General features: G+C 45.8%; 1 protein-coding gene across 1 annotated transcript; it reads right to left on the bottom strand.

Moving 5' to 3' along the window:
* Positions 1-2,401: 2,401 nt before the first annotated feature.
* LOC110197766 (uncharacterized) lies at positions 2,402-11,478 on the bottom strand. Its single transcript, XM_078146286.1, is given in 5 exon segments — positions 2,402-4,043; positions 4,045-5,485; positions 9,828-9,951; positions 9,953-10,224; positions 11,343-11,478. Coding segments are annotated over 5 exon segments (2,499 nt in total). The 3' UTR covers positions 2,402-3,517.
* Positions 11,479-12,213: the final 735 nt, after the last annotated feature.

Below are 12,213 nucleotides of genomic sequence, written 5' to 3' on the forward strand. Positions count from 1 at the left end.
GACACCAGCCTCAGATACTTACTGGCTGTGTGGCCTTGGGCAGTCACAACTCTAGCTGCCTCAGTTTCCCTGTCTGTAAGATGAGCTGGAGAAGGAAATGGCAAACCACTCCAGGATCTTTGCCAAGAAAACCCCGAAAAGGGGTCACAAAGAGCTGGACACAACTAAACAACAGGACACAAAGATAGGAATGAAATAGTCCCTGCCCTCAAGCAGCTTCTGTTCTAACAGGGGAAATGACACGTACAGCAGAACAGTAGCCAGTGAAAGGGGTTGTGAGTCACGGAGATTGTGGGTAGGGCCATGGGACAGTAGTTTTCACCCACTTTCCAGCAGCAATGATAATGTTGGTTTGCATCCTGTCGGAATTTTCACTGCAAATGGTACCCTCGTTTCCCAGTGTCCCACTTTTATGAGCTCAGCATCACCCTCAATTCCTCTCTCACCCCCTCCTCTATCCAGTCAGTTATGGCATCTTGCCATTTCTGTCTCCATAACATCGCTCACAATTGCCCTTATCTCTCCCTTCACACAGCCACTTTTCCTCAGGCCACAGCCTCTTCAGTGGTCCCTATGCCTCAAATCTCTTCCTGGTCCAATTCACCTTCTACACAGCCGCTAAAGTGATTTTCCTTGAATGCAGATCTGACCACTCCTCTACTTAATCCCTTAGGACAGATCCTTAATCTGGATCTGTGAATTTGATTTTTTTCTTTTTAAGTGTTTTAACCACATTACAATTCCATTCTCCCCCAACCCCACCAATTAAAAAGGTGCCAGATCTAGAACATATGGCTGATGCACAATCTGGAAAGGGGAGTGTTCATTAGGAAGAGCCAGGCCGGTGTCACACAGGAAAGGTCTTGCCAGACCGACCTGTTTCTCTTTTTGACAGGATGGGTAAACTAGCAAATGAGGGGAATGCTGCGCATACAGTTTGCCTGCATGACACATCTAATACCATCTGTCTGTGGAGATGTGGGCTAGATAACAAGGATGCAGGACAGGAGGGCCTGCTGTACTCAGCTGGTTGTTGATGGTTGAATGTACCCATCTCAGGAGGTCTGCAGTGAAGTATCTCAGGGTGCTCGTCAACATTTTTATCAGTGACTTGGATAAAAGCATAGACAGCACACTCATCAGGCTTACAGGGTGGGATAGTGAGCATGGTGATTAACAGTCATGATCCACATGGATGCTGACAGGCTAGATGTAATAAAACAAAATTCCACCACAATAAATGACATCTTGGAAGGGGGCACAAAATGTGAATTCCTCCAGTACAAGATGAGGGAGGCACGTTTCAATAACTTGCTCTGAAAATGTTCTTGGGATCTGAGGAGACTTGAGGTACGCACAGGTCAGGAGTATGATATGGCAGTGCAAAATGTGAACCCAATCCTGGTCTGCAATAGGACAAAGCAGAGCTCTCAGGAGCCCTCCATGCTCTGCCCTCCTGAGAGGGCATCTAGCATTCTGTGTCCAGTTCCAAGCACCACGGCTTGAAAAGGACATCGATAGACTGGAGAGTGGCCTGAGGAAGCCACTAGGACTCCCTAACACAGGAGGGCCGGCCAAGGAAATGGGCCAGTTCAGAGATACAGCTGGATTACAGTGCTTTAAGGGAGCCATCTAGGAGAGTGAGGAGCTGTGCTGTTCAGTCTAGAACCACGAGCACTCAGAGAAGTCGCGAAGAGGCCACTTAAGGCTTGATTTGGGGGGGGGGGAGACAATTAGAGTCTTCCGAAGAGGGAATGCGCTGATTCAGCAGATGGTGGCTCTCTCCTTGGAGTAAAAGCTGTATGAGCCCTAGGTGGGTATACCTAGATGGGTAAGCTGTAGCAAGCATTGTTTTCAGTATGCACTGGACTAGGTGGCCACTGAGATCTCTCCCGATTCTCCAGTTCTGTGATTTGGGCCTGATGGATCATGCTTCCTACCTGCTGACTGAGAGGGGCTGGACAAAGGGTGCAGGATGAGGCCCATTTCTGGACAAAGCAGCAATAGGCAGTACTTAAACAGCGCTTCAAGGTTTGCAGAGCTTGACAATATAGTATCTCATTTGATTCGCACAACAGCCCTAGCAGGCAGGTGTTCTCATCCCCACTTTGCAGATGACAAAAAATTGAGACAGATAGAGGGTACGCTGCCCAGAGTCACACAGTGAGTCAGTGTGTGAGGCAGGAATTGAACACGGCTCTTCCCGATGCCAAGTCCAGCTCTCTGGACATCTGCTCGACTATGCTTATTTGTTACAAGTGAGAGGAACCGAACTGTTGTGGGGAGGGGCAGGACTGGGGACTAGTGAGGAGAGATCAAAAAAGAAAAAAACACTGCAGCATTAAAAAAACCACAAAGGAGAGATTAGGACATTCAGAAGGAGATAGACAAGTAGGACATCTCAGTGACACACGTGTTTATTACATACATATACATCATGTATTTAGTCATCAGTTTCACATGCAATCCTATTTTCAGTTCTTTATTCATCATGTTGGTTGGTGTTTGTCAAATCCAGAATAACAAAAAAGTTCAAAATGCTTTTTTAAAAGAACATTCTATTTGCCCATCCCCCAAAAGGCAGTGATAGGAGTGATGGATAAAATCTGCAGAGGTTTATTAAGACTTTAGGTAAAGAAAAACTGTGTAACCATTGGCCTTTCCAAAAATGGAATCATTGTCATGGTTTCCCTCAATGGAGGTGTTGTAGGAGGCTGGGAACAATTTCTCAAGTATATTGTTGTTGAAGGGATCTTTTTTCAGGTACAAGTTGGGCTAAATAGCTAGTGAAGTCTCAACTCAAATTGTGTGTGTGAGATAAGGAGAGAGAGAGAGAGGAGGTATGGACAGAGAGAGATGGGGAAGGAGGGCGGGTGACTACACAAGTCTCAAGAATTATCTCATGAATTAATTTCAGATCCTCCCCCAGCACATAAATGGTCAATGTGCACATTACAGGATGGATGGGAATTGGTTGCTTTGTTTTCTCTCAGTAAACACCAATGTGGCAAATTCCACCATCTTCATCGTCCAATATTTAAGAAATGGCTTCTTTATGACGATTTTCTCCACATTATTACATTTCCACCGTTCACATCCAGCATGAAACCTCCAATGGAAGATTAATTACATTTCAAAGCTTTTCCTAAGCCCATTACATTCATAAAAGTTTTCCTCTTTCTGTAGCTGACCAAAGTCCTACTCTGATGCCTCATCATGGCCAATCAAAGGAGTTCAAAGACTGTACATTAAACTGAACATACTACATACAACTGCAGGCTTAGTGACATATTTTCTATCATCTGCAGATCTGCCTAGTTAAGTTTGGAAAGTTTCACCACCAGATTGGCTATACAGTAATGCACTTTTAGGAGCTCAGTCTGCAGACCTTCCCATACTGGTTCTATTCAAAACATTTATTTCCAATATGATTTTTATGTGCATTATGGTGTCTGCTCTGGCAGAAGACTTTCCCTGACCCATTATGCTCATAGGGTATCACCAAAGTATGTATTTTCTAAGGTAGAGTAACATGAGAATTGTTGCTGAAGGTTTTCCTAACTTCATTGCAGTCCGATGTCTTCTCAACAGCATGAGTTTTCTGATGTTTAGTAAGATGACCTCTCTGGCTGAAAGATTTTCCACAGTCTACACATTCAAATGGTTTCTCTCCACTATGGGTTCTTTGATGTATAGTAAGGCTTTCCCTCTGGCTGAACGACTTACCACATTCATTACACCTAAAGGGTTTCTTACCACTATGAATTACCTGATGATGATAAAGAGATGTCCATTGGCTAAAGGCCCTCCCACATTCATTGCATCTAAAGGGTTTCTCTCCTGAATGAATTCTCAGATGGTCAGTAAGGCTGCTCCTATGGCTGAATGATTTGCCACATTCATTACACTCATAGGGTTTCTCTGCAGTATGAGTTCTCTGATGTTTAATGAGGTTTCCCCTTCAGCTAAAGGATTTCCTACATTCACTGCATCCAAAGGGTTTCTCACCAGTATGACTCTTCTGATGATAATAAAATGATGTTGTGGCTGAAGGCTTTCTCACATTCACTACATTCAAAGGGTGTCTCTCCAGCATGAATTCTCTCATGTTCAGTAAGGCTTCCCTTCTGGCTAAAGGATTTCCCACACTCACAACATTCATAGGGTTTCTCTGCAGCATGAATTCTCTGATGTTCAGTAAGTCTTGCCTTCCAGATGAAGGATTTCCCACATTCATGGCACTCAAAAGGTTTATCTTCAGTATGAATTCTTTTATGTTTATTAAGGCTTGCCCTCCAGATAAATGATTTCCCACATTCATTACACTCAAAAGATTTCTCTCCAGTATGAATTTTCTGGTGCACAGTAAGGCTTCCTCTTTGCCTAAAGGATTTCCCACATTCATCACACACAAAGGGTTGCTCTTCAGTATGAATTTTCTGATGTTCAGTAAGGCTGCCCCTTTGGCTGAAGGATTTCCCACATTCTTTACAACCAAAAGGTTTCTCACCAGTATGAATTCTCTGGTGATGAAAAAGGGATTTCCTGTGGCTGAATGCTTTCCCACATTCATTGCATTCAAAGGGTTTCTCTCCGGTATGAATTCTCTGATGGGCAATTAGACTTCCCCTCTGAGTGAAGGACTTCCCACATTCTTTACATTCAAAGGGTTTCTCCCTTGTATGTATAGTTCTATGCTGATTAAGGTGTCCCCTCTGGCTGAAGGCTTTTCCACATTCATTACATGTATGGGGCTTCTGTCCGGTATGAATTCTCTGGTGTAGAATAAGGTATCTCCTTTGAGTAAAGGACTTCCCACATTCATTACATTCATAGGGCTTCTGTCCAGTATGAATACTTTTATGTTCATTAAGGTATCCCGACTGACTGAAGGCTTTCCCATATTCATTACATATATAAAGCTTTGGTCCCGTATGAAGCCTCTTATGTACAGTAAGGTATCTTTTTTGGCTGAAGGCTTTTCCACATACATTACATTCGTATGATTCACCTCTGGCATATAGTATATGATAGTGAATTAGGTCTGAATGGTAAATGAAGGACTTCCGGAACTTATCATACTTGTAAATCTTCTTCCCAAAGAATAGTTTATTATTTTTAATTATGGTAGGAAACTGATGGAAACACTTTCTAAGTGTATCGTATTTGTGGAGATGTTTTCCTGCAGGAGCTGTCTTCTGGGGCAGGAGGACTGACCCCCACCTGAAACTGCTCTCGCAGGTATCACTTCCACAAACGCTTTCCTCATAAGCACTGTTGCTGCGAGCAAACACCGGTCGTCCTAGTCGTTTTCCTTGGCTGCTTTTCTGCCTCTCTAAGCTGACCTCACATTCCCAAGCTTTTCCCATTTCGGAATCCCAGGAACCATCTCCTGCTAGCCTTTCCTCAGACGCCAGAGCCAAACAAAAGCCCTGTGTGGGAGACGAGTCCATGATTTCACATCTAGTCTCCACAGTACGGGAATCTGAAATGAACAAAAAACTATGAATATTCATTGTTCTTTATGCTGGGAGAATGAAAATGGTTTTAGGGCAACTAGGCAGTGCAGTGGGGAGAGCACTGGGATGGGAATCAGGAAGACTCATCTTCACGAATTTGAATGTGGCTTCACACACAAGCCATTTAACCCTGTTTGCCTCAGTTCCTCATCTGCAAAATGAGCCGAGAAGGAAATGGCAAACCACTGCAGAATCTTTGCTAAGAAAACCCCAAATAAGATCACAAAGAGTTGGACGAGACTGAAAAATGACTGAACAAGTTGTAGTTTCTATCTTCTCCCTCCAGCAGAATGAAGAACAATCTACAAAAGGTGGCCTAAACAATAAAAGAAAATGGTAGCCTAAGAGAGATGTGGAAAAAGTAACAATCCACTTACCAGTCTACAACTCAATGACCTGACATTTCAGGGCGTTGTAAATAAACAGGGTGTTAAGGATGTTCTAAGAGATGTGTTCTCGGTACACACTGGGAAAATGTTAGCCCCACTGCACAGAAGACAAGACTGAAGGGAAAGAGGTCACGCAACGTGCCCGGCATCACCCAGCTGGGAAGTGCCAGAAGCAGGATTGCAATCTGGGTCTTCCTCATTCCAAGGCCGGCCTTGTGTCCATTAAGCAAACCATTTTGTGATCACAAATAGCCAGCAGGGTTTCATCCCAACAAGTCAGGTATGACCAACTTTATTCCTTTTGTGGCTGACATCCATTTTAACCAAACAGATGACAAATGTCTCCCTCCTTCTATTCTTGTGGAAGACAGGGAAGAAGTGAAGATGATAACTTGACTGGTGAGATCTGGAAATGGCTGAAGAATCAGACCTGAAGTATAGTCATCACTGTTTGATGTCTCCTTCATTCCCACGGGGTGTTTTGAGTTAGTATCAAAGAACTTGGGAGTTAGAAGGACCCTCAGTGGCCACCTGGTCCAAACCATACCCCAAAGGGAATATTTGTGTGACTCCAGCCATGCCTGAAGTCTCCCGGTGATTGGAAGCCCACTCCCACCCCAGATGGCCCATTCCACACAGGGACAGCTGTTAGGGCTTCAGGAAGTTCATCCCACCATCGAATCCAAACTGGCCTCTTTGCAGTGATCCTCCACTGTTCCCAGTTCTGCCCTCCGAGGCCAAGAATAATCCTGATCCCTTTTTCATGAGAGCCCACCCAAATGGGCTTTGAATATCAGTATCCTGGGCTCCCCAGGAACCTGGAGTCCTCCACACTGAGCATCCCAGAGGTCCTTCCACCAATCCTCAGGCAGGGTGTGGGGGATTTGTGTGCACTGGTGGTAGGAAGGTATCCAGCAAACTGTGAGGGGCCAATGTAAGTTGATTTCAAGCCTGATTGGGCCGAGGCCCCCCAAAACCAGCAGCGTAAGAGAAGGCCTTGACACAAACAGGGAGGGAAAGAGAAAGTAGTGGATAGTTCACCTTGTGCTACTGAAGAGGTTAACACATAAGAACCAGAGAGGTCAGGGTTCAGTGTTGGTGGAGATGGGAGGAAATGTACATCCCCTCAATGGCAACAGAACTGCAAGAGACTAAGACCTTTGGGGAAACAATCTGAGAATACACACGGATGAGCTAGAAAAGTGAGAACATCCTTTGACCCAATAATTCTGCTGTTAGAAATACACCTGGAAGGTGGGAAGGAGCCCCGGGAGAGATCAACACGGCAAGCATTATTACTTGAAAAAAGGTTCAATTGGTTCTGTGGCCCCAGAGTAGGGGCTGGGGAGAACAAAGTGTAATGGAGAGAGAAGCAAAGAGGGAGGATTTGGCTTCTAAGGATGGGAGTAAAAGGGGCTGCACTGGGTAACTTAAATGTCTCATAAATGCTTGTAGGAGTTGATCAGACAATGTAAAATAATGATAACAAGAACAGGAACACTGAGGATGAGGATGATGAGGATGAAGAAAAGCACCAAGAAAATCCAAAAATGCCTAGAAGAAGCAACCTTCCCCAGTAGCCACAAGAGGAAATGGGATTTTATTTTTTGTGTTCTCATCTTTTTGAAGGTGAGACACGTTCAGAACCTATTTGATGCAAGATCATTTTCAATTCTTTTGTTTAATTGGATGCTTTAATAGAGTCACGTCCCAATTGGTACAAATAATCCCCTGAAGTGGTCATATGTACTTAAATTCACACTATTCAAGGTTATAATTATGCAAAATATGGAAATATTCAGTGTAAATTGCAATAATGCAACCACTTAACATGATTCCTTATTTGTACGAATCAGAACCTAGCTTTATATTTCAAAAAATATATAAAAATTTTTCAAAACAGAAAGAAATATTTCCATTTCTGATTCTATGAAATATGAAGACAGAGTAAGGGAGGAAGAAAAGACTTTGGGTAAAGGAAGAAGGAAAGGGAGAGGAGGAGAGAGGAGAGAAGAGATTCGTTGAAGAGAAAGATGAAAGGGTGAGAGGGAGCTCATATTTAGGGGGCCCCAGGGCTTCCCACCTGCAAGCCAATGAGATCGACTTCCAAATCAGGCAAATTTCTAGAATGAATTACTGAAGGAATGGCTTGTAAATATTTATAGAAAAAAAATCACATCATCCATCTCCAGAGAGAAAACTGATGAACTCCAAGTGTAGACTGAAGCAAATTTTTAAACTAATTTTCTTGGGGTTTTTTGTGTGTTTTCTTTTGTAACATGCCTAATAGAGAAATTGGTTTTCTATGACTTCACATGTATAATCGATATTATATTGCTTGCCTTTTCGAGGGCTGGGGGAGGGGTGAGAGGGAGGGCAAGAATCTGGGACTCAATTTTTTTTGGTGTAAAAGGCATTTATTCTATTAACTTATCAGTTCCTTGAAAGCAAATTTTTAAAAAATGAACATTAAAAAAATGTTTACATGTAATTGGCAAATTTTTAATAAAATAAAAACTATTTTTAAAAAACAGCATGACTTTAGCACAAAAAAGACATTCTAGAGCAGGGGTGGAAAACCTGCGGTCTCAAGGCCACATGTGGCCTGCTAGGTCCCCCTTTGACTGAGTCCAAGTTTTACAGAATAAATCCTTTTATGAAGGGGATTTGTTCTGTGAAGTTTGGATTCAATCCAAGGGCCATACCTGAGGCCACAGGCTCCCCACCCCTGCTCTTTTTGGATCATAAATTCAAAGACTGAGGAATGTTATAGGTATCATCCCCTCCCTTTCAGTGTAAGCAACCACCACCACCCCTCACATTTTAGTTTTGATACCTTAACTAGGGTTAACTTGGGCTTTCTCTGATGTTGCACAAACATCACGCTCACAGAAAGGGGAGTACACTTGGCCATATCCCAGGGATTGTCTATAAATGACCAAGGAAGTAGAGAAAGAATTGGGGTTTCCAGACACTGGAGCAGGTGTGGTTGTCCGGCACACCCCAGAGAAGGAAAGGTCTCCCTCCTCTTCCTCCCTGCCCCACCCCCCACCAGCATTAGGGACCCTTTCACTTTGGACTTCCAGCTTCCCACTGTTGGACTGGAATCATCCAAGTGGTCAACTAGTTGACTGTGTGTGACTATGCATTTGGAGCCAAGGACAAACTGAACTCAGGGGTCTACAAGGAGCCTGGTAAACAAACCGCCTCAGGCCTATGGGGAACTCACCCCACAAACTGGAGAAAAGGCCTTCCAGCAAGCAAAGGGTGTAAGGCAACCCACTTTCCCTTGGACATTTGAGGAAAGCTGTTCGAGGGTACCACCTTAGTAAGTGGCCCAGCTCGAAAGCTTCTAAGCTAGCTGACTCAAAAGATTCTCAATTGTCTTGGGGAGCTGCGGGCAGGTAGGATGCCAGTGGCGGCTCGAGCCCTGAGGAGGAGAGGCAGCCCAGCTCCGGTAACCAATCTCACACAGGCTCCAGAAGCAAAGCCGGAAATTCATGAAGAATTTCCCTTGCTATTCTTGAGAAACTGAGAAATGCATATTAGGCACTAGTAGAATTGGGTGAATTAGAGACCTGGCTCAAGGTCAGCGTTGGGTCTCCCATGGAGTGCTACAGGAATCTGTGCCTGGCTGTGCCCTGTTCAATATTTTTATTCCTGACTCAGATAAAGGCATAGAGTGCATCCTTCTCAAGTGTGCAAATGACACAAAGCTGAGCAGGATACGAGAACGGGAGGCCAATTTGAGTATCGTGAAATCTAATAAGGAGAAACATTAAGCCTTGCAGTTGGATACAAAACACTAACTTCCCAGTGCCAGAAGGGTCATAATGGGCGAGCAGGTGACTGAAGGTTTTACCAAACGGCCAGCTCCATGGAGGCCACCCCCGAGAGGCGGATGAGGTCCCTCACTCACCTGCAGGAATCACGCCAGCTGTGCATCCAGGCTCTGGGTCAGGGGCTCCATGTGACTGACTGAAGTAAGGGCCCTGACCGTCTGGCTGCAGGCACCTGGCTGAGGCAGGCCCCTTGGCAGCCCCCCCTCCCGGCAGCCTCAAACCGCTGCCCTGCCTCTCCCCGGCACCTCAAGTCTCGCCCTTGGGGGAACATCTGCTCTGGCATCCAGGACACACTTCCTCTCTCTAACTGAGAGATCACTTCTGGTCTGGAAGCTGGAAACCCTGCTCCTGGCAGAGAAGGAGAGAAGGTGCTGGGGACACAGACACATCCGAGGATGTTTCTCCTTTCTTTAATAGTAGAAGGCAGCAGGGGTGGGACAAAGGGCCTGAACAACTCCAAGCAATGATCAGTCACTTACTGCGTGCCAGGCCTGCGGGGATACAGAGGCCGGCAACAACAGTCCGTGCTCTCAGGGGGTTCATGAGACACACCCACAATCAGCTAGATAGATAAAGGATGTCTGCAGACAGGCACTAGCATTGAAGGGATCCAGGAAAGCACTCCACCAGCCCTTTCAGAGAGCTGTGGCCTTTAGGAATGAAGCATGCAGAGATCCCCTGTGACAAGGCCTGAGGCCAATCTCCTCTCTCCAGCTCCCTATCAGGCACCTCAAGCAGATGTCCAGGAGACATCTCAAACCCAACGCTTCCAAAATGGAACTGCCCACCTCCTACCCTCTAGTACTGTTGATGGTACCACCATCCTCTGGGTCCCTCACCTTCCCAAGCTAGGAGTCCTTCTGGCCCCTCCTAGCCTCCCTCTTAGCCCCCAGATCCAACATGGTACCAAGGACTGTCAACTTCACCTCTTGAATGTGCCTCCTTCTGCCCTCCAACACAGCCACTGTGCTGGCACAGACCGTCATCACCTCACACCATAATACCTTCCTGTTTCAAGTCTCTAGCCAGCCCATTCAGCCACTAAAGTGACATTCCTAATATGCAGGCCTAATCATGTCACCTCCTCCCCATAAACTCCAGTGTCTCGCTATTGCCTCCAGAATCAAGTACAAAATGTTCCTTGGCATTCGAAGCTGTTCCCAACCAAGCCCCTCCACCCTTCCCGGTCCTCTTGGGACACCTACTCTTTGATCCAGTAACACTGACGTCTTCAAACAAGAGCCTCCTCTCTTGGCCCCAGATGCTTTCTCTGGTTCCCCCCCCCCAGGCCTGAACACTCTCCCTCCTCCACTCCAACTACCGACCTCCCTGGCTTCCCTTAAGCCCAACTAAAAGCCCATCTTCCACAGGAAGCCTTCCCTGCCCGTCATTTCCTATTTATCCTGTACTAGCTCGCTTTGTACGTATTTGTTTGCACGTTGTCTCCCCCCAGTAGACTGTAAGCTCCTTGCGGGCAGGGACTGTCTTTGCCTCTTTTTATATCCCCAGAGCTTAACACAGGGCCTGGCACATAGGAGGTGCTTAATAAATGCTGACTGACTGAAGAAGGTGCGGAGCCCAGCCATCCTTACCTAGGAAAACAAGGTGTTCATATATTTCTAACATCACATCACTGTACAAGGTCTTCTGAGCAGTGTCCAGTTCCCTCCACTCCTCCTGGGTGAAGTCCACAGCCACATCCTTGAATGTCACAGACTCCTGAAACATGGTCACATTTCGCCTGGCCCAAGGACAATGACAATCTCTTACCTGCTTCAGGAGGAAGACGTGCCACAAAATTTCAAAACATTCCACAAAACACTCCTTTGTGAAAATTTAGACTAGAATTCATGATTGATTATTGATCGCTAATTAGAATCAATATTTGTGAATCAAATTCAGACTTGACCATAAGAGTCAGACTACCCTATCCAACCACAGAAATGCCTCGTCAGTGGATCTGGCTGACGGGGAGGGGAGATGAGTCTGCCTGGCCAGAGGACGTCAGCTCACCACCAGACTTTCCAGGGGATGCGAGTCCATCTGGTGATAACCTGTGACTATTACGTGACTTCCCAGAAGACGTCTTCTGTCGCCCTGGCCTAGGAAAAGGTTATGGAAACCCCCTTCTGAGCCGGGCCAAGTGGGGCCCACCCCCCATGCCTGGCTCAGTCAATCACAGTCTCAGTCTCGTCTGCACACTGGACAATAACGTGCTGCCCTTTCAACTGCATAAAAGAGCTGCTCTGTCAGACACAGGCTCGGCTGCTGAGGAGTCCAGGGTCCTGCTGACTGATCCAATAAACAGATCACGAGCCTCAGTTTCTCTTTATCACAGACTTCTTTTGCAACACTTCCAAATGCCCACAGGCAACAAACCCCTTCATCTCCTCTGCTCCAGGCCAAGCATCCCCAGGCCCCTCAACAGACACCTTGGTGCTTCTCCCTTCTCAGGGCACGAGG

Source organism: Phascolarctos cinereus, unplaced genomic scaffold (genome assembly GCF_003287225.1).
Source record: "Phascolarctos cinereus isolate Bilbo 61053 unplaced genomic scaffold, phaCin_HiC Scaffold_726;HRSCAF=1367, whole genome shotgun sequence".
NCBI classification, from domain to species: Eukaryota; Metazoa; Chordata; class Mammalia; order Diprotodontia; family Phascolarctidae; genus Phascolarctos; species Phascolarctos cinereus.